Below are 23,709 nucleotides of genomic sequence, written 5' to 3'. Positions count from 1 at the left end.
GCTTTCATATCAAACAGCAACACCTCCTCCCTCCTCTTCTCCTCACACTGCAAGTTTTTTTTTTTTTTTTTTTTTTTTTTTTTTTTGCACTTTTTAACTTTTTGCTAACCCCCCGCCGAAGAGTTTCCCTCCAATTTGTTTCCTTACTCGAAATGTTCCGTTTGTTAGGTTGAACAGAAAATCACAGAAAAATCACCATAAGGGCTGCTTTGCATTTTTAATTAAGAAACTAACATATGAATATATTTGCATATTATTGAGTTGCAGATTAAATCACGCATACATAATTAGCGTGCAGCAGCGCTCTTCTCCTCTTTGCCTGCACTGTGCTTACTGCTTCTTTTTAATTTTTTTGGCAAGCTGCGGTTCTGATGGATGCCAGACACACAAAAACACAGAGGCACACCTTCTCCTGACACTCACAGGAGAAACACTCTAACAAAACCTCTCCAAACACTTGCAAGGATCTCTGTCACCCCATCTCGGTAACTGTCAGTTTGGAAAATTAGCGTCTGATTTCCTCCGTCAGAATTGAGGCCATGTCAGGTTTTTGATCCTGATTGCAAAGGGAAAAAAATGAAGACATCCTTATTCCACAGTCAAACCTTCTGGCTTCACTATTATCTAATTTCTTACAGTCTGTCACTCTGATAAGTGCTGCTCATGTGTATCAAAAATGTACTTAAAGGCACTATAAGTAAGATATTTAATGTAAAATCAACCTAAATTATTCACATTTCTCACCCAGGATGTTAGTAACATTCCCTATAAATAATCGGTTCTCTCCATCAACAATGTCTTAGTCACGTTTTTCTCCTTTCAAACCTAGAGGAACGGTCCAGAACTACTTTGGTTCAGAGTGTAGACCATGTTTACTTCCTGGTTTCTCAGCCAATCATATGAGAGTTCCCAACACAGAGCGCAGCATTTGGTGTTTTATTTTTAGCAAAGGAGCAGCAGCCTGCAAACAGTAAGAGAAGCGGACCAGAAATAGAACAAAATACATTATATACCTGTCATGAGGAAGTAGAAATTCACGGTAGCAACACACCGTTTAAAAACGGCATGTTAGAATGTTGTGATTGGCAGGCTGTTGTACCGATTTGAGCCACAAGGTGTCAGTGTTACTTATTGCTCCTTTAATGCAAATGCTCTTATTCAGCCGTTTAAACTAAAAAAAAAAACAGTCAGGAGTCAATAGTCAACTTCAAATTTGATTTTTTCTTTTTTTGAAAGTATGAAGCTTTTTTCCTATTCATGCACACATTTTCAAAATTATAAAATATCTGTATACTCAGTGACCGAGTAAAGTTAATTGGCAAGATAAAAGGGCTTTCAGGCCACAGAACCCTGGAAGGAATAAAAACTATCCCGTCCATCTGCAGATTTGATCTAATTTAGGGTGTCTCTTCACAAAGTGCCCACAACGTTCTGGCAGTGAAACCCAAAACAATTCCTCCTAGCTGTAGCATTTTATAGCATTGTGTTTGTAGTTTCTATATAACATAATCAACCAATGATACATCTTAGACAGAAAATATTATTCATCGTACTTCTAGAAGTTGACTTTGTAAAGTGCCTTGAGATAACATGTTTCATGAATTGGCGCTATATAAATAAAATTGAATTGAAAAAAAATAGTTCAGGGAGTCTGTGAGGGAGACTCAAAGCTCTTCCTTCAAGAAAGTAGCGTTTTAGGGCATGGAGGGTGTGGTCATTGGCCCCTCTCAGCCATTATTCGGGTTTCTGAAAGCCCTCTATACATTTTGACACAATTTTACTCCAGTAATTTCAGTTTCAGACCACACTTTCCGGGATACAAGGTCCTCCTGGGGGTAGGAGTATAAGATTATCCCGGGATTGTTAACAGGTGGGGTCAAAGCGGATTGTTCAAAGGGAAGCGTGATGGCAGAAAAGAGCGGCAAAACCCGTGATTAAAGTTTGATATGTTTCACTTTTTGTGACACAAAGCTGCACAAAACTCAAATATCTGCTCGGTTTATCAATATATCGCCTATTTGCTAATTATTTGGGACGTTCCCGCTGCGCTAACAGCTAGCTCATCCAGCCGTACCCGGGGAGAGCGCCTGATTCCCGGCACATCGTTTTCAAACTCCCGCTGGTTTCCACCGCTGCGTGGAAGTAAAACACAGATATGATCCAGTCGTATGATCTCTAACAGTTTATATTTGGTTTGTTTCAGTGTTTCATTTGTTACTGAGCAGAGATTTAAGTTAAGCTTCACAACAGCAATGTTTTATTTAATCTCAATGTTATTCTGGAGAGCAGGAGAGTAAATCTGGAAATTAATAATTTGCTCATCTTTATCTTGCGATGACGGTACAAAAAAAAAAAAAACCAGAACCAAAATTTGGGCTCTTTTTTTACTTCACTGCACTTTGCTTCTGAAACTTGATCTCTTGACTGAGGCTGAAGGTTGGAAAGTAAATCGACCAGCAAATCCAGAGCTTCCCTTTCAGCGCTCCTGCTTCTTCACTACGACAGAAATATGCAGCAAATTAGTTTTAATTCGCTTTATGTAGCCCAAATTCACAACACATTATCTCAAGACTCGTTACAAAGTCAATTCAATCTATTTAGACGGATTTGGTGAAAGTTTTGTATCTAAAGAAACCCAACAAATTTAACTTAGTCACCTTCCATTACTGCCGCCAAAAAACTGTTCATCCATCTCCTACTCAATCATTCAGGAACAAATAAGAAATGTAATTAAAAAAAGTGTAATTTCAATGCTTTTATATTGCCGTATTGCACCATATTAATTCAGGTTCAGTTTCAAATGCAGAGGTTAGGTATAAATCATGACTCAGAGTACTCTAGATGCTAAAAAATCACAAATCCTCCTCATGATTCTTCCCTTTCTTGACTTTTCACAAATGGATTAAATTGGTCAAAGAAATCAAGCCCTGTTTTTAAAAATCTTCTTTTTTTTTAATTTGTTTCAGATTTTAACTCTAAAGATCAAAGTAATGCCAACATAATGTGAAATGGTTATCTTACAAAGCTGCTTTGAATCATTATCCAGACCTAATAAAACATTTGTCAGCGTGTCGGCCGTCAGGAACATCCTGGGTTCTCTGTAACCCGCTGAACGCTGCACCGCCGGGTCCAAATATTCCGGTTTGTTCTAAACCTTATTTATCAAAAAATATCCTTACTGTGTGCAATCAGACAAGATAAACTGTGCAGCCATGTTTCCTTTCTTGTTTTTCTGCTTAGTTGCACTCAGCGGTGATTTATTAGGAGCTTTTGCTGTCACGTTTATGTAATGGGAACCGTATCACAGGACCAGGTGCTGGCAACACCTGATCCCTTTTTATTATCACTTATGTTGCAGCATGAAAAGCCACAGGGGATTATCTCCTTACAGTTTGGGTCATTAGTGTACACGGACGAAGCTGGCAATAATCTGAACCTTCGCTCAGTGTCAGGTTAACGCTCAACGGTTCTAGAGATGCATTCAAAGCAGAGCTTCACTCGTAATTACTCAGGCTACCTCTCATGCTTCTTGTGATTGGACAGTTTCTCATCTTCCAACGACCTTGTAATTATTATTATTTTTTTTTAAATCCACATAAATTAGTTTATTGGAGCTGGTTAAAAGCACCCGTCCCTGTTTCGCTGTTAATTTTAACTGAATTCAAGCAATGTCCAACAAATTTCTAACTAAAAAGGACCAAATAAAGCATACCCAACAACCAAATAATAATTGCCATGATTGGTTAAATGTTTCTGAGCAAGCTGCGTCTTGACCTTACGCTTTCTTACCATTAAAACGAGGTTCTGGCATCACTCTGCCTGGATATATGACCACTTTTCTTGGCAGAATTGGTTCATCTTTAATTAATTGGTGTCCTTGGGTGGTTTCCTTACCTGAACCAGGCTTAAGAAACAAAGTCCGGTTTAAGGACGGTCATTTCAGAGGCTCGGCTTCCATATCCAGTTTAAAACCAGTCTGGATTTGGGCTTCGGACCATCATCCTGCTGGAACACCCAACAATTTCCCAGGTTTCAACCATTTCACTGTTGATTAGAGTTGAAATCTGCAGGTAATTCTCTTTCAGCACATTTCTTGGCAGCTGGTAGGATTTTTAGGTATTCAGGATTCACCTTAGCTCTGCTAAACATGCTTCTTGTCATCACGGCTACACTGCAAAAAGGGAACTAAAAGTAAGTAAAACTTTCTTGAACTGAGTTTATTGTTCCTTGATCTGAGCAGCTAAATAGGACTATTTGCCAATGGAATGAGAATTTTTACCCCTAAAATAATATAATTAGACGTCCTGCACTTGAAATAAGATGATGGAGATGAACTGTTCTTATTTTAAGTGCAAAAATCTTATTCCATTGGCAAATCGTCTTATTTACCAGTTCAAATTAAGGAAAAAATACACTAATTTCAAGAGAATTTTACCTACTTTTAGTTCCCTTTTTGCAGTGTAATACATCTCAGTCTTTGCCTCATCCGCCCATAAAGCATTTTTTCTGGGAGTCATTTAGCTCATCTGTGTAGCTAGTTGGAGGCTTGACAGTGGAGAGAAGAAGAAGAAGCCGTTTGCAGGAGCTTCCAGTTCTGGGCAGGATTGAGCCGTGTTTTTTTTTTTCCAGACCTTGGCAAAGTGCTGCCTGACCTCAGCAGCTGGTTCGTACATATAACTGATTGGACATTTGATCTCAGACTATACAAATATTTAGAAATGGCACCAAGAGATTTTTCCCAACTCGTGTAAATCTACAATACCTCTTCCTAGATGTTCACGGAGTTTCTTGGACTCCTGCGTTGTTCTGAAAGTTGGTCAGTCCAGTGACTGCTGTCAAAATAAACCATGATCGCTACCAGGACGCTGATGGCTCCTTCAGCAGCACTTTTATTGGACAATAATAACTGCTGGAAGTTTTAACAGCTGAATATGAGCATTAATAGTTTGAAGAAATGTTCAAATCAAGAAAAAAATCCCTTTTGTTGCAGAATTTCCTTATTGGAAACACCTGAAAAAGGAGGTCACCGTCTTTATTGACTCGTCTCAGACGGTTCCTCCACGTGGGTTAGGTTTCTATTGTACCGCTCTGTCTCCTTAGTCCATTTATAGATGTTCTGTGAAGCCAGTTGACGTGACAGAAGTCGAGGGGAATAAAGAACATCGTAAGTCAGACGACACGAAAGACTAACAGAGATGTTTGGAGACGGGGGGGGGGGAAGAACGACTCGGAGGAACACAAAAGGAGCAGACCGGGGGAGACGGGGAGATTGACAACTGGGCGTAGTGATTTGAAGGAAAATCCTGTCGGCGTGAAATCAGGATGAAATGTGAGATTATAATTCAACCAGGGATTAACTGTCATCTCAGCGGCAAAGACAGGGGGGCGGGGGGGGGGGAAGAGTGACAGAGGAGATAAAGATGGGGAGGGAGGGGAAAGGGATTTTAAAAAGAGGAAGAATGAATGGAAAGTTCAGGATGAAGGGAAGGTGAGAACAGGAAGTAGGTTGAACTGCAACAAAGGGATCAGGTGGGAGATTAAGCCGTGAGGACGACGAAGAAGAAGAGGAGCGGGAGTTTAGCTGGGAAAGAGAAGGATAAAGGCAGGGGTGTGGGAGAGGAAGCCGAGGAATGATGAGAAAGATGCATGGAGGGAGGATAAGAAAGAGGGGGAAGTCTGACTGGTGTCTCATAATTTAATCCTGCCAACATCAGCACTCGGCTCCAGGTGTTGATGCTCCAGGAGTTCATGGGACCGACAGTGATGAACAGACACCAAGATGCTGAACTGCTGGAAATAACACGAACTTCACTGTCCAACCATTACTCACGCGTGGCAGAAGCTCTGCGTATGTTTTTTTACAACAATAAAACAAATAATATCACTGAAAGAAACCCAGATATCCTCCAAACTCAGCCAGGAAAAACATCTTTGCTTCATAAAGGAGGGGCAGGAAGCTCTCAGGACCGCAAGAACTGCTTCTCTGATCTGGTGACTTTATTTAAAACAAGATAGGCTGCTTACATATAAATTACATTCAAATATTTCATTTTTTTATTTTATTTTTTATTTCTGATCAAAGCTAAAAATTAGAAAATTCTCCAATAACTTTTAAAAGTTTGTATCCGTGCACTGCAAAAACTAAACTAGAAATAAGTAAAATGTATTTGTCCTTGATTTGAGCAGGTAAATAAGATGATTTGCCAATTGAATAAGATTTTTGCACTTAAAATAGGAACAATTCATCTCCATCATCTTATTTCAAGTGCAGGATGTCTAAATATCTTATTTTAGGGGTAAAAATACTCGTTCCATTGGCAGATAGTCTTGTTCACCTGCTCAAATCAAGGATAAATACACCAACTTTAAGAACATTTTACTTATTTTTAGATGCGTTTTTGCAGAGTGGCTCCAAATGGAAGAAAAAAAAACTGATTCTTGCAAAAAAAGAGAAAATAAATTAACGTAAATCCTTTCAAAAAGCGCAATAAATGCACAAAACCAAGACATTTGGAAAATATTCTTAAAACTTTTTGAATTGTTCTAAAAAAAACCCCACTAAACTTAAAACTTTAATGACACAGAAACAGGAAAATTATTGGTTAAAAGAGTGCAACAAACTTTAATGATGGGTGAAAGCGACGTAAATGAAAAACAGAACATAACCAAATTATAATATTAAATCTGATCCAAGAACTGCAATAATGCACTGCAAAAAGGGAACTAAAAGTAAGCAAAATCTTCTTAAAATTAGTATGTTTTTACTTGATTTGAGCAGGTAAATAAGACTTTTTGCCAATGGAATGAGAATTTCTACCACTAAATTAAGATAATTAGACATCCTGCACTTGAAATAAGATGATGGAGATGAATTGTTCTTATTTTAAGTGCAAAGATCTTATTCAATTAGCAAATAGTCTGATTTAACAGCTCAAATCAATGAAAAAGACACACATTTCTAGAGGATTTTACCTACTTTTAGTTCCCTTTTTGCAGTGTGTACAAAGAAATCTATTATTTAAAGATGCAAAAACTAAAATTACGACCACGCCTGTTTATTGGAATTAAAAAAAAGAAGAAATCTAATACAATTTAACGTCGTAATGGCCCTGGTCGCTGCTTGCTTTCTTAACTCCTGCCTCTTCTGGCCTGCAGGGATGCCGGCACTCTCTCTCCTTTCATCAGATTTTAGAAGTTAAGCCAGAAAAAAGCCCGACTCTGTGTGAAAACTGCTAGTAGCATCAGAAGCGCTCTGAACTGTCGGGGTCAGAACCTTCTGGTGGCGCCGCTTGGTGCGTCTGCAGGGTTTCCTGTTAGAGAGATGCTTCAGGTCCAGTTTGGCCAGAAACATTCAGAGCTGAAACGTGATGGGAGTGAACGAGACAGAAAACTGTTATTCCTGTAGCCATGAGAGACATACAAAAATACAAAAATATACAAAAATACCTACAGTTCCATGTATAAACTGTACACATGGTGCTACACTGCAAAAGGGAATCAAAAGTCAAATGGAATAAGATTTATGCATTTAAAATAAGAACAATTCCTCTCCATCATCTTGTTTCAAGTGCAGCATGTCTAATTATCTTATTTTAGGGGTAAAATACTCGTTCCATTGGCAAATAGTCTTATTTAGCTCCTCAAATCAAGGACAAATACTCATTTCACTAATTTTGCTTACTTTTTGTTCCCTTTTTGAAGTGGTAAACTATGGATTGAAAGTAATTTGAATCAGAAACTTTACTAGAGTTAGAGCGATTTTACCTTCCTGTGATCCCCTCACCCGGTCTCTCTGCTCAGAACCAGAACCAGAACCAGCTTCATTGGTTATGATTTTGCACGATCAAAGAATTTGACTTCAGACGTATTACTGCAATTCAAAAAGCTCAACTTCTAACTGGGACCAGGAAGCGAGAGCACATATCACCAGTGTTGGCGTTCAGGTATCTTATCAAACTTATTAAAAAATGTTATAGCTGGTTTTTAAAACTTTAAATGGCTTAGCTCCACCTTATTTGCAAGATCTGTTGCATCCCCCATACACCAACAACATCTTTGAGGTCAAATAATCAGAATTGACTTGTTGTTCCTCGATTCAGACTCAAGAGTAAAGGCGGATTACTTTTCCTTTCTTTAAGTGGATTTGTTGAATATTGTACAGCACTTTGGTGCAGCTGCAACTGCTTTAAAAGTGTTCTATAAATAAAGTTGACATTGACATTGGTATATACAAACAGCAGGAGCTCAAAGCCCTGATTCTCTCTTTTTATTCTTTCTTTGTGGAATGTCACTCAGACACAGGTTACTTTTACGGTAATGTGGCCAGCGTGATTTAATGCTAGCTGCACTCTTCATTTAACAATCAAGCAATTAGGATATAATTTTCTACTGAAATTCAATTAAATGTTATTTATATAGCGCCAATTCATGAAAAATGTCATCTCAAGGTTCTTTCCAAAGTCAGACTCCATCAGATCCTCCAGGTTGGTGAGAAAGTTTCCTCTCTAAGGAAACCCAGCAGGTTGCATCAAGTCTCTCCAAGCAGCATTCACTCCTCCTGAAAGAGCGTAGAGCCACAGTGGACAGTCGTCTGCATTGTTGATGGCTTTGCAGCAATCCCTCATACTGAGCATGCATGAAGCGACAGTGGAGAGGAAAACTCCCCTTTAACAGGGAGGAGAACCTCCAGCAGAACCAGAACCAGGCTCAGTGTGAACGCTCATCTGCCTCCACCCACTAGGGCTTTGAGAAGACAGAGCAGAGACATAGAAAGCTCAGAAGCTCACATTGACCCAGGAGTACTTTCTATGGTAGAGAAGACAGAGCAGAGACACAGAAAGCTCAGAAGCTCACATTGACCCAGGAGTACTTTCTATGGTAGAGAAGACAGAGCAGAGACACAGAAAGCTCAGAAGCTCACATTGACCCAGGAGTACTTTCTATGTTAGAGAAGACAGAGCAGAGACACAGAAAGCTCAGAAGCTCACATTGACCCAGGAGTACTTTCTATGTTAGAGAAGACAGAGCAGAGACACAGAAAGCACAGAAGCTCACATTGACCCAGGAGTACTTTCTATGTTAGAGAAGACAGAGCAGAGACACAGAAAGCACAGAAGCTCACATTGACCCAGGAGTACTTTCTATGTTAGATGGTAATAGAGGATGATCTGCCTCCCCTGATGATGTCACAGCTAACAGAACGCCAGACCAGGTGTACCTTCTATGAAGAGAAAAATTACCAAATGGTTAAAAGCTGAAATAACAACAAACAATGCAGACTGGAGAGCAGTAGGAGAACTCAGCAGAGTGAGAGAAATAGACCCTGATGTCCTCCAGCAGCCTAAGCCTATAGCAGCATAACTATAGAGGTAGCTCAGGGTAACAGGAGCCACTCTGACTAGAAGCTTTGTCACAAAGGAAAGTTTTAAGATTAGTCTTAAAGGTAGACGGGGTGTCTTCCTGATGGACTAAAACTGGGAGTTGGTTCCACAGGAGAGGAGAGCTGCAGAGCCATGTACAATGCAGACGACACGAAAGAGCGTAGAGCCACTGTGGCAGGATTTAAAGCTGCAAGTCAAGGACTTGATGCAGCCTGCTGGGTTTCCTTAGAGAGGAAACTTTCTGACCAACCTGGTGATTAAGTAGTATATTGATAATCAAATGTTCAGTGTGGCTGACATGTTGGGACATTTTTATTTTTATTCAGGGATGTCAAAGAACAATAACTTTTTTATTCCTTTCCGTATTGCTTTTGCTTGTTGGTTCCTTTGTTTCTTCTTCTTCTTCTCCTCCAACCACTCCTTCCTCTTTCCTCCCCTCCTGAGTTCGTCCCGTCACCTGACCACCTTTTATATCTTTATTCTTTTTGTCCTCCGCTCGTCGTTCTTCGTCTCCTCCTCAGACCTTCAGTCCATCATCAGAGTTTAAAGCCTCGGTCTCGGCCCCTCGTCGCGGGGTCGCTCTTTTTTTCCTGTTTCGGTGAAATCTGCCCTCCCCTCTCTGCGTTGGTTCCCCATGCAGCCGGGTCGGGTACAATGCTGGGAGCCAGCCAGCGCTGCAGACAGATGGTCCACTTATTAGATGTGCATCAGTCCTCCCTCCCCTTCCTGCAGCTCGCTTTTTAATCAAATTAAAGCTGAAAGAGGACGAGGGAGCGAGGCTGAGAGACATAGACTTAGAGTGGCTGAATGACGGAGAGCGAGAGAGGTTTGGGAGTCTATTATTTGTCTGAATAGGATGAATGATGACAATGTGAAACGCGAAAGACTGAATCACTGCCTGCTTCCTGTTTTAGTGCCTGCCTGTACCTCCCTGCTCCTCCTGTCTGTCTTTTCTAAGGTGGACTCCACCAGATCTCCAGGTGGAGATCACTTGGTGCGTTAGGGAATGCTCCAGCTGGGGAAACATTACATCAACGTTGTCTCCTGTTCTCGTGGAGATTTGTTGGTTCTCAGGAAATGGGTTATGATGTCATCGGCATTACCTCAGGTCAGCCTAAATGTTCTGACATGAGACCTGCCTGGTCAGGCCTCAGGAGAGCTCACAGAGAAAAGGTAGAAGTGGTGCAGTGGAGGTCTGTGATGGTGAGAGAAGCTGAGCTGAAGCAAAGCTGTAGATCTACTGGTGCTTCTATATTTCAGCCCTCACCTACTGATGAGAAATGGATCATGACCAACAGAAGAAGGTTTCAGATTCAGGTTCTACCTTTGAGATAAGGTGAGAAGTTCAGAGTAGAGCCACTGCTCCTACTGGGAGGAAACCCTGTGGAGCCAGAACTCTGTAGAACTCTTCAGGACTAAACTGGCTTTGGAGTCCCTGAGGAAGACATGGAAAGGGAGGGAGGGATAAATGGTCAGATGGATGGATGGATGGATGAAGGATGGAAAGATGGATGGATGGATAAATGGTCGGATGGATGGATGGATGGATGGATGGAGGGATAGATGAATGGATGAAGGATGGATGGATGGATGGATGATGGAAAGATGGATAGATAAATGGTCGAATGGATGGATGGATGGATGGATGGATGAAGGATGGAAAGATGGATGAATAAATGGTCGAATGGATGGATGGATGGATGGATGGATGGATGAAGGATGGAAAGATGGATGGATAAATGGTCGAATGGATGGATGGATGGATGGATGAAGGATGGAAAGATGGATGGATGGATGGATAAATGGTCAGATGGATGGATGGATGGAGGATGGAAAGATGGATGGATGGATAAATGGTCAGATGGATGGATGGATGGATGAAGGATACATGGATGGATAAATGGTCGGATGGATGGATGGAGGATGGAAAGATGGATGGATGGATGGATAAATGGTCGGATGGATGGATGGATGGACAGATTGATGGATGAATGGATGGATGGATGAATGGTCAGATGGATGGATGGATGGGTGGATGAAGGATGGAAAGATGGATAGATGGATGGAGGGACGGATGAATGGTCAGATGGATGGATGGATGGATGGAAAGATGGATGGATGGATGGATGCACAGATGGATTGATGAAGGGATGGATGTATGGATGTATGGATGGATAGATGGATGAATGGATGGGTGGATGGTCGGATGGATGGATGGATGGAAAGATGGATGGATGGATGGATGGATGGAGGGATGGTCAGATGGATGGGTGGGTGGGTGGATGGATGGATGGATGCACAGATGGATGGATGAAGGGATGGATGTATGGATGTATGGATGGGTAGTTGGATGAATGGATGGATGGAAGGATGGATGGAAAGATGGATAAATGGAAGGATTGATGGGTGGATGGATGGATGGTCGGATGGATGGAAAGATGGATGGATGGATGAATGGTCAGATGGATGGATGGCGGGTTGGATGAATGGATGGATGGACGGACAGGTTGATGGACAGATGGATGGATGGATGAATGGATGGAAGGATGGATGGATGGAAGGATGGATGGAAGGATGGATGGAGGGATGGATGAATGGTCAGATGGATGGATGGATGATGGAAAGATGGATGGATGGATGGAAGGACGGATGGAGGGATGGATGAATGGTCAGATGGATGGATGGATGGATGGATGGATGGATGGATGGATGGATGGCCAGATGGATGGATGGGTGGATGGGTGGATGGATGATGGATGGATGGATGGATGGATGGACAGATAGATGGATGGATGGATGGACAGATAGATGGATGGATGAATGGACAGATAGATGGATGGATGAATGGACAGATAGATGGATGGAAAGATGGATGGATGGATAAATGGTCGGATGGATGGATGGAAAGATGGATGGATGGATAAATGGTCGGATGGATGGATGGATGGCCAGATATTCATATTTGTTTGTTTTATGCTGCAAAGCATCAGAACAGAGCTGTTAAGGGTAAAAGCATTGCATTATGGGAAATGTCGGGTGACACACCTTTGCAAGTGGCTGGGGGTAAATGTCAGACTTGTGCTTTATTTTTTTTTTAAATCTACAAGCTTAAACCAAAGCTGCAGTCAGATTCAAAACACCAACAAAATCACTGTGTGGAAATATAAGAGAAAGATTTTTAGATTTTCCAAATCTATATTGAACAAAAGTCCAGATTTGTCAAAAACCGCTGACTTGAAATTCAAGCATCTCCTTCATAAAACTGCTGATCCAGAACTTTCAGTCTGAAACCTCCATGTCAGTCAGACTAATCCTGGTATTTTAGAGTTTACCTTTAATTTCCAGGATGCCATCTGACAAGTTTGAATGAAATGCGATTGCGTTGCAAACAAACGCCTGAGCAGCTCCTCACACAGCGTGTCTGTTTGAACAACTTTATAAACGGATAAAAGGCTAAGCTAAACTACCACTGCAAATAGTCTTTATTATAAGCAACTTTCTGGAGAAATAAAAGGATGAGCAACAGTCAGATGCTGATGGCGCCCCCTATAGGCCAAAACCTTCAGCTCCTTTAAGATCGTTTACCAACATCAGACGTCTTGATGGGAATTTAAACATTTAAAACACTAACGAGTAATCACAATGTTGCAGCCAGCGTCTGCATTGAGCCTCCTGATAGTCTCTACTGTGGCTCTAATACCCCACAGTATACAGCTCCTTAACTTCATGACGTAAAAGGTTCATTTTCTTGAATTAAATACAAAATGAATGACATAGACAAGGAAATATGGGGGGAAAATAATGTCTTGGGATTTCAGCTTTCACATAGTGTCTCTTCCTTGAAGAAACAAAAAAAAAAACATTTGTTTGACAGTAGTCATTAGACCGACCAATACCTGGCACTAGATCGTCCAAGAAGCTCAGCAAAGATCCAAGAAGGAGAAAAGTAGATTTGCACAAGTTGGGAAAGTCCTTTAAAATCGATTTTTGAACAACGTCAGGTTCCCTGATCGTCAATTCAAACTATTCTGGGAAAGTCTAAGTGTAAGTACTGGTGCGATATCTTCAGTGTGGAGTAGAACCTGGATAGATGTCCAGAAGGTTTTAAAGGAAAACCACCTGTTATTTGAAAATGTTCACAATTTGAGTAACGCAAACGTAAACCCATATCATAATACCGCCATCACCGTGCTTTATTGTATTGTGGGGATGGTGTTATTGATGCCGCAGAGTTATCTGAACCAGATTTTACCCAGACTCACCAATACCTGGCACTAGATCGTCCAAGGAGCTCAGCAAAGCTCCAAGAAGGAGAAAAGTAGATTTGCACAAGTTGGGAAAGTCCTTTAAAATCGATTTTTGAACAACGTCAGGTTCCCTGATCGTCAATTCAAACTATTCTGGGAAAGTCTAAGTGTAAGTACTGGTGCGATATCTTCAGTGTGGAGTAGAACCTGGATAGATGTCCAGAAGGTTTTAAAGGAAAACCACCTGTTATTTGAAAATGTTCACAATTTGAGTAACGCAAACGTAAACCCATATCATAATACCGCCATCACCGTGCTTTATTGTATTGTGGGGATGGTGTTATTGATGCCGCAGAGTTATCTGAACCAGATTTTACCCAGACTCACCAATACCTGGCACTAGATCGTCCAAGGAGCTCAGCAAAGCTCCAAGAAGGAGAAAAGTAGATTTGCACAAGTTGCGAAAGTCTTTTAAATCAATTTCTGAACAACGTCAGGTTCCCAAACTATTGTGGGAAAGTCTAAGATTAGCCACAATGAGAAGAAGGATGTCAGAGAGTGTTTCAACCCAAACAAACCCACATAGCCAAGCATGGTGGTGGCAGCGTCATGCCTTTTCACTGCCATTGGTACTGGTGCGATATCTTCAGTGTGGAGTAGAACCTGGATAGATGTCCAGAAGATTTTAAAGGAAATGTTCACAATTTGAGTAACGCAAACGTAAACCCATATCACAATACCACCACCACCACCACCGTGCTTTATTGTATTGTGGGGATGGTGTTATATTATTTTGATGCCGCAGAGGTATCTGAACCAGATTTTACCCAGAGTCGGTGAGATCTTTTCTGTGGATAAAGTTCATTGCTGCAGTAAAGTGGTTTGTTTTGCCGCATGCGAAGCTGTAGTTGTGATTTTATGGGTTTGCAGTTTTTTTTAACTGTTTTTATTCTAGTCTGTTTTGAAAATCACATATTGCGGATATTTCCTTTCCACCCGATCAAGTTACATTTGTACCTCCATTCCAAGTTCGTAACAGTAAAGTTCACCGAGCAGCTGAATATGTTGGAGGCCATCACTTCTGGTAATCCTCCTAATTCAGTGGTTCTCGCCCCCCTCACCTGGGCACAAGGACAGCCCAGGTGAGGTGTGACATATTTAACAAGGTCATTGGTGACATTATGAACAAGTGGGACAACACCGCCATCTGCTGTTTCGTATGTGCCTGCAGTCAGTAGTAGCAAGGGATTCTGGGTAATCATCCGAGCAACGACTTTGCTGTGTTTAGAGAGAAAATAAATTTTTTTTTTACCCTTTTTTTAACGTTCTTTTGAGGATTTTAAACGTTCCATTTGGGGGAGAAACACAAAAGGCTTGAGAAACACCGTCCAAGTCCTTGAAAGATGAAGGTCCAGCTTTGGGTGCATTTAATTTCATTTATTAATTTTTTAAAGTACTTTAAAACATCCAAATCTGACCAAAGCGTATGACAATTAAACATTAAAAAAGATCACAGAAAACAACATAGTTCAGTTAAAACTGAATAAGCCAATGAACATTAAAAGCCGTTCTGAACAACCATGTCTTCAATTCTCTTTTGAAAAGGTACAAAATTAATGACATAGACAGCACAAAAATGGCATGAAGGTCCAAAGGAAAAGGACCACTGAAAAGGCGTAGTCTCCCCAGTCTTTAAGCTTATATCACATTTAAACTCTAAACGTCATAATTCCACAGTCATAAGTCATGAGTAATAAGAATGAGGTGGATAGATATATGTCTGTTTCTCTCGTTTACCCTTATACATAAATTATTTTGATTAAACCAAATGACACAGGCATCTATCAAATAATCAAACACTTAAAAATCAGTGTTGAAAAAAAACTAATTTAAATATTATAATAATGGAAAAATCTTTATCAGCGTTCCGGCTATTAAAGTCTTCTTGTAATTGGAGATGAGCTACAGGGCTTTGAGGTTGGAGGGCCGCCTGTCCATCACCCTAATCTTTACCTCCCTCGACAGATTCTTAGAAACATAAATATCACTTTGCGTCAGAAGAAACATGTTGCTCAAATTAAAAGATTACTGTGAACCTATATCTGGCATGGGCGTGAATAATTTGGGGCTTAACTGTACAAACATCCAGAATGATATATAAATTAAATTTCTAATACTTTCCAAACTCATTGGCGGCCATAAATATTAACACAAAACAGGTGGAATAATATTTAGAACAAAAAATATGTAACACAGACAGGTCTCTCTTGAAAATGACGATTTATTAAAGATAAGATGTACTCTATTGGGATATTGGGCAACAGCATAACATACAGAGAACAGACAGCGGCAAGCTATTTATATATATATATATATATATATATATATATAATTTTTTTACATGCTTTATCTACATACATTAGTGGCAAATAAGTTGCAAGTAAAACTCAGCATTGTAATTCGCCAGTGGCAGTAATAATTGTTAAGATAGGCTTTATTGATCTCACATTGGAGAAATTCACATGTCACGTCGGCTCAGAATCAGTAATCATAGGAAGAAGGTAAGTAGAAGAAAAAAAATAGAATACAAAAATAGAAGAAAAAAACCTACAAATATGGAGGTTCATAATGGACGCCTACAGTGTCCTCCCTATTCTGTATAAATGTCAATTAAACATATTTTTCTCCTGGCCAAAAACGCTACCTCAGATAATAATAGTGGATGAAGATAGGAAATTTTCCTTAGATAGTTTTTTTATTTACCAATCTGTATAATATGATTAAATTTGACTTTGGAAAGTGCATTGAGATTACATGTTTTAATGAATTGGCACTATATAAATAAAATTTAATTGAATTGAAGAAGGCTGTAAAATAAAGTGACTAATTCAGTTCAAGGTAAATAAATAACTAAAAGTCCTGACAGAGAAGAGAAGTAGCGGGTGCCCCACGCTAGTCTCCTGCCCTGGACCCCGGTCACACTAACTCCGCCCCTGTGATCGGCGCAGCGGGAAAAAGTGAGCGCGCGCTTCAAAGGCACGCGGCAAACTGCAGCTCCGCGCGAGGCTCAGATGATGAAGGAAACATGGCTTCCAGATTTAATGTGGAAACTTAAAAAGAGTGTCCGCGAGCGTCTGAGCGTGCGCGGACTTTTTTTTTTTTTTTTTTTTTTTCCACGTGCGGCAGAGGAGGAGGAGGAGGAGGAGGAGGAAGAGGAGGAGGGGCCGCTTCATCCTCCCTCTCTCCTCTCTCTCTCTCTCTCTCCTCTCCTCCTCCCTCCACCTACTTTGCATATTCCGCGTGCCTCGGCGCGGCCATATGGGAAAAATGCAACTGAAGGAATTGACCGCGCGCAGGCAGGAGCACGCGAGCGGAGCGGCGCGAGACTGAGAAGAGAGAGAGAGAGAGACCACAACAAACCGCCCGAAAAGTTCCACAAAAAGCCACGAAGAAGAAGAAGAAGAAGCGAGGAGCGACGAGGGTTGGCAGCGGACGAGCCGAGTCCGGGGAGGGCGGACGAGACACGGCTGCGGAGACCCGAAACCAAGCGGACCGGGAGAGATAATAATATTATTATTAATATTAATTAAAAATAATAAAAAAAAATATTGCCTCGCCGCCCGTCTGCCGAGGACCGGAGCCATGTACTGTGCCTACACCATCCCGGGGATGACGGGCAGCTCCCTCATGTACTACTACAACGGCAAAGCGGTAAGGAACGCTTCCTCCTGCCGGTTCGTCCTGCCTGGTTTCCCCGTCCCGAAAGGGTTGCATGACGGAGGGGAGGGAGGGAGGGATGGAGAGAAGGAGGGAGGAGGAAAAGAGAGGGAGAGATAGAGGAGGTGTGAAGGTGAGGAGTGCTCCCTGAGCTCTGGAAGTCTAAAAAAAAAAAACACCTGATAATTACTAAAAGCTGCTGTAAAACCACTAAAACGGTCTCTAAAATATATATTTTTTTACTGTTTTACAATTTATTTACAGTAAAATTATAATTATTTTACTCCAGCGCCTCCATTTTCCCTTTAATCCGTGACTCATCTTTCTTCTTTTTTTTCTCCAGTTTTTTTTTTTATGGACGTAAACGCAACAAAAACGAGAGGATTTAACTCTCAACCAAACTTCTGTCTTGTTCTGTTAAATTATGAGCGAATAATTATCTTTATTGTCATTAGACAAGGCACAACGGCATTTAGTGTGGCTTTTGATTTAAGAAAAATATAGAAATAAACTTAAGAGCAAATTAAGAATGTTATTAAATTAAAGCTCATGGATCAGACGAGAAGAGCAGCATTTCATACAGTTTATTTGTATTTATATATTTATTATAATTATTATTTTTTTAAGTGTGTGTGTGTGTGTGTTTTGAAAGAATGCATTCACGGTGTCTAAATAGGCCCAAATCAAATCCAGATTAATTATATCCACAGGATTTAATACCAGAATAAAATCTGTTGCTCCTCATATTACCTCACTGAATGTTTGGCATTAATTTAAACGCAATATTTTAGGGAAAAAAAAAAAAAAAGTTTAATTTTGCTTTTAAATTTAATGCAATTTCTGTAAAGTGAGATATTTTCACCAGCCCCTCGCTCTGCAGAAAAATGCTCACCATCAGAGACGATCCTCCTGCAGGTACGATGTGCCGTCTGACCTCCCATGAACCTGTCTGCCTCCCTGTGACCCACACCTGTAAGACCCCCCCCCCCCCCCCTTCCCCCAACAGGGGGGAGTCATTCCCAGAGATCTGGGCGGGGGGGCACCATAAGGGACACACGGCTGAATTTAACAGGTTTTTCTCTCCACGTAAAAGAAAAAAAGGAAACGACGCCTTCAGGTCACAGGTGCACGCGGGATTTCCTGCAGATCCACCTGTCAGCGAAGTGTCTGCCGACTCCACTTCAGGGGCGTGAAAACATTAAAAAAAAGGGGGGAAGAGGGGGACAAATAAGAGTAAATGTTAAATAAAATAAAAAAATTAATTTAGAAATTGTCCTAGAAATTAAATTTATTTTTTTTTTTTTTGGTAAAAGCAGCAATGAAATATTTTAGTTTTCGGTTCCTTATGGTTTAATTTTAGCTTCAGCAGATTTTCTGTTCATTTTTTAATCAAAATCTGATTTATGCATCATTATTATTGTGTTTAAAAAGGTGTATTTCTGGTCAGGCGGCTGTAAAGCGGCATCCCTCCTCCTTGCAGGACGGTCCAGCTCGGTCTGGACTCCCGACCAATCGGTTCGTCTCTTTTTCCCCGTCCCGTCTTTGTGTTTCCTAACCGGGGCTGTGGCCCCAGCGGGGCCCCGGCGTGGCACCGGCGCTTTGTTTGGCGGCTGGATGCCACATTGTGCCGACGGTCTTGATCCGGTGCCAAGCTGCTTTCAGTTTTCACCCCCCTCCTTCCTCCTCCTGCCGGTTTGTGCCCGCTGTCTGCTGGCAGGGGGACAAAACACAAAAAACAAAAAAAAAAAAGAGGCTGTTTCGATGCTTTTAGTTATTTTGTTTTAGTTTTTTTAGGGCCAGTTTTTCTGTGGAAACAGGTTGAGGCTGGCCTGCAGGACAAGTGGAGCGAGGAGCAGGACTGGGGCTCAGAGGAAGAAGAAGAAGAAGAAGAAGAGGGTCGGCTGTGTCTGCGGCGAGCGAGGCGTCGCGGCTGAGCCGGGAGAGAGGAGGCGAGGAAGAGGAGGAGGAGGAGAAGGAGGAGGAAGCCGCGGGCCGAGGCCTGAGCTCGGCGCGGCGGCTGTCGGCTCGCTGACTTAAGCTCCCGCGGCTTAATGAGGCAGCAGAAAGCTGGGCTAAAAACAAAAGGCCTCATTTAGAGGCGGCTCGGCCGGCCGGCTATTGTGATGCTAACGCGCCGTTTGAATATTCAGCAAGTTTTAATTAGGAGAATCCTGCAGCGGCGTGCCAAAATCCTGCAGTCCAGCCTCAGCCTGCAACTTATTTACCCCCAAACCCCCCCCCCCCCCCCCCTCGCTCTGACGCACCGGCTGTAATTTAATATTTAAAATTAAAAAATAAAACTTTCCCCTGCATTAATAATTAGATTATAACCTCTTTCTTAACGACGTTTGTTTTAATTAGATTTCTAATTCTTAAAACAATGTAAAATGCAATATTTGTTTAATTTTCCTGCGTCAAGGCGGATATTTAAAGATCAGATAACTTCACCTAAACCTAAATGCTGCTGATAAAACTATAAATGAGATAAAAATACATTTTAGGTGGTTTTCTTTTGTCAAATAGCTAAAGCAGACTACGCTTTATAGGAAGATAAATCGGGAAATAATGTTTTATTTTATACAAAAAAAAAATTTATTTATGTGGTTGTTTTGTTTTTATTTTTTTACGGCCATGTGGGGGAAAGATGGCGGCCGGCGGCGAGGACTCGGCGGCCGACCGAGGCCGGCGTGGCGGACATCCTGTGAGCTCAGTAGGCTGGAATTAGAGCGCCGCGTGTTACGCAATTAAAACTTTATAAATAGACGCAGTGTGTGTGTGTGTGTGTGTGTGTGTGTGTGTGTGTATGTGTGTGTGTGTGTCCATCTCCCAGAGTCTCTCTGCCATAATAACCCAAAAAACAGATTTTATCCTCAGATTTGTTTTGTTTTTTTATCAGAGTTTCTGTAAATTTTATCTCTAATTTCCACATTTTTGCTTCTTTACATTTTTCATATTTTTATTATTATTATTATTATAGAGTTGTGCTGAAAACATCCGCCTCAGCTTTGGATGAACGGCGCCGTTCTAGTTCACCGCTCCTCGTGCTTTTATTTTGAAGGATTGTGTCCGAACCCTGGAGTCTGCCTGCAGTCTGTGACGGTCCGGGTCGGCCAAGCTTTTTCCGTGTGTGTGTGTGTGTGTGTGTGTGTGTGTGTGTGTGTGTGTGTGTGTGTGTGTGTGTGCGTGTGTGTGTGTGTGCCGTCCATCTGGTCCAGTTCGAGCCTCTTCTTATCATTCAGGCTTAAACTTAATCCCTCTGCATCAGATTATCTGACACTGATGCCGCCGCTGAACACCGATACGCCAAACAGCGAGACGAGGCTCAGAAACGATGGAGACGCGCATGTTTTAGAAATATTTCTACGTTTATTAAGCAGAAAACTTCGGGCCTTTGGTCGTCATGGTTTCCGGTCATGAATCAGGAATTAATCCCAACTTTTAAACTCCTTCAGTTCAGCCCTAAACTATTCAAACCCCTGGCAGATTCAGATCTAAAGCAGACCTCTGATTTACCCGCCGTGTTTTGGTCCGGTCCGGTCCGGTCGCCCTGATTCAGAACCGATGGAGGGAGCTGAAGATTAGGGTTATGGCACAGGTGGCCTCCAGCCTGGAGCTCATCCTCCACGCTGCACAGATCTTAGCTTGGATGGGCAGGAAAGTTTTTCTGCTGCATGTTGAGAGGGGTGCAAATACTTTTAGACATGCCGTTAAAATGACTAATTCTGGTTATTTAGCCAGAAAAATAAAGTCAGGATTATATTTGTGTTTTTCATCTCCGTCTCTCTTTTTTTTTTTTTTTGCAGGCAGTAAAATGTTTAAATAGTTTAATTTATTTCTAAGAGCTTCACAGATTCCCTGATGTCTGAACAACCGTCTGAGATTTCTTCTTGTTTTTTTTTTTATATTCAGACATTTTAGAGGCAGATATTAATGTCTCTGTTGTTCAGGATTTTTATTCTGCCCAAAATGAGCAGAAGGAGAATTAATCGTCCTCCATGCCGTGTTTAAATTTAGCACTAATTCACTTCAGAGCCAAAAGTCTTGTTTTTATGGTTAGATTTCGTCTAGATGTTTTAGTTTTTTATTTATTTTAATGCAGGTTTCTGTTATAAAAGCTCATTTTAAAGGCATTTTAAACATCTCCACCGGCTTAGAGGCGGAAACCTCGGCGTGTTCTCGGCGCCTCTCTACAGGTGCGTCACGTTCCTGGCTTCCCGTTTTATTCCATCAGTCAGAATCAGAGAGCGAGTCGTGGCCGAGGTCCAAAAGCGGCACCTGCCAGGAGCCGAGCGGCTGTAAATCGTCGGGTCGGCGTGTGAAAACGTGCCGCGATGGTCGGGGGGAACGGTGCGGATTAAACGTCCCGTGTTTCCCCGACTCTGGGAGTCTGATGTTGGCCAAACAGACTTTAAACGAGACGCGTTTGTGTTTTTATGACCACAGGATTGATTCTTTGTTCGTCAGAAGGTGTTGGATGCAAAGGTTGACAGGAAGAAAAATGCATTTTTATAAATAAAGGGCCAAAAAATGATCCAGATTTCTGCCCGTTGAAAGATTTGGGTTTTATATAATGTTTCTAAGCATCGTGCCTTCAGACGCTGCACTAGGGCTGAACAATTAATCGCATTTTCAATATAATCGCAATTTAAAAAAACGCAATTTCTAAATCGTAGTCTGCAATTTTTGCCTATGTAACAATTATTGAATTAGACACGTCCTTTAGGTGTTGGTAAAATGTTTAAAGTGGGTTTGCCTCCACATGGAAGGGAAGACAGTTGCAGCAGTGAGATAATCTAATTTTATTACGTGTATTAGAGTTTGTATAATCATACATAGCATTAAGTACAGGTCAATCAGTTTAATACATAGACTTGCTTGTTGGTTGCACTTTATGTTCAACAAGGATTGATGTCCAAATCAACTAAAAGCTGTTCTCTTGAATAATATTCTGATTAATAGAAACATTAAAAGTTCTTGTTTTAAATAGTCCTTGTTTACAAACATCTTTATTTAGAGGCTATTTTTGTTGCTTGTGGTTAATGCAGAGAAAAGTCAAAATTGCAATTTTGGTTGAAATATATTGTAGGCAGAACTCAATAATTTCTGCTCTGAGTTTAGATGCTGCGGGTCTTTTAGCAACTAATCTGCACAGCGAGGAAACAGAATGATTTGTTGTTTGTATATGTTGAAAAAGACATGATAAATTAAACTAAAAAAAAAATAATCGCATTAAATCGCAATATTAAGAATTTTTTTTTGATTATTTTCCAAAATCGTTCAGCCCTAGGCATATTTTAGCCGTGGGATCAACCTGCAGATCAGAATCTCGTCACCCAGATGCTGCAGGAGGAGGGAAATAGAGGTGAGTTAGCCTCTAAGACTGCTACACACGCATAGAAATATTAAAATGTGTTGGATTGTTGCAAGAAAACGACCAAACAGGTGTTTTCTTTGCCGTCTATCCGTAATGGATGCAACAGATTTGCTCCAATCTGCAGCCTAAACACGGATTTCATTCATATTTGTTGCTTCAGAGCGACTGAGGCGCTGATTGTGGCTCTTCGGTTGGCTTTAACGGAGGCTGCGGTCAGCTTTACGCTGCTTTTTAAGCCCCTGACTTCAGCCTGCAAGGTCGCAGCTGCCAACACGCTGAGGCGGCGCGTCCCGCATGGGAAGGCGCGCCGCAGCCGAGCAGAACCCATCTGCATTCCTGGGATAGCTGGGAGTTTCCATCCTGACCCGTCCGTGGGAAGAGCAGCTCTGAGGCGCAGGTTTGATTCCCGTCAAACGTCCAGGTGTGCAGACAGACGGGACCGGGAGGCGTGAGACGCTGTCTCACGCCTCCCGGGCGGCCATGTTGGAAGTCGGCGCCTCTGATCGTCTCTGAGGGCGACGGGCAGAGGAGAAAACGACGCTCACCGCGCCATGTTTGATTCTTGGTGTGTTTTTCTGTGCTGGAAGCAAAAAAATCTGCTTTAAAACAATAGTTTTTGCTAAAGTTTGTGAATCAGAATCAAAATGCACTGCAAAAACGGAACTAAAAATAAGTAAAATTTTCTTAAAATGAGTGCATCTGTCCTTGATTTGAGTGGGTAAATAAGATTATCTGCCAATGGGATAAGATTTTTGCACTTAAAATAGGAACAATCTATCTCCATCATCTTATTTCAAGTGCAGGATGTCTAATTATCTCATTTTAAGGGTCAAAATAATCATTCCATTGGCAAATGATCTTATCTACCTGCTCAAATCATGGACAAAAACACTAATTTTAAGAACATTTTACTTATTTTTAGGTCAATTTTTGCAGTGTGCAGACGATAAATATTATTTAGATGAACACCAGTGGGAATAATCGCTGCTCT

The 23,709-nt window shown here is 41.3% G+C and overlaps 1 protein-coding gene across 9 annotated transcripts in view; it reads left to right on the top strand.

Moving 5' to 3' along the window:
* LOC105938970 (transcription factor 4) overlaps nucleotides 1–23,709 on the top strand; it is a 302,561-nt gene that overhangs the window by 192,160 nt on the left and 86,692 nt on the right. The window contains exon 1 of one of the 9 annotated variants that reach the window (XM_036139979.1): nucleotides 16,907–17,338. The exons of 7 other annotated variants lie outside the window; for them this stretch is intronic. In XM_036139979.1, coding sequence (XP_035995872.1) covers nucleotides 17,270–17,338 — 69 coding nt within the window. In that variant the 5' untranslated portion in view covers nucleotides 16,907–17,269. Of the gene's footprint in view, nucleotides 1–16,906; nucleotides 17,339–23,709 lie in introns of those variants that run through there. One more of the 9 variants, XM_036139980.1, reaches the window with a different exon arrangement.

This window comes from Fundulus heteroclitus, chromosome 8 (genome assembly GCF_011125445.2).
Source record: "Fundulus heteroclitus isolate FHET01 chromosome 8, MU-UCD_Fhet_4.1, whole genome shotgun sequence".
Taxonomy (NCBI): domain Eukaryota; kingdom Metazoa; phylum Chordata; class Actinopteri; order Cyprinodontiformes; family Fundulidae; genus Fundulus; species Fundulus heteroclitus.
The sequence above is the reverse complement of the archived record's forward strand: the minus strand, read 5'-3'. Positions and strand labels throughout refer to the sequence as shown.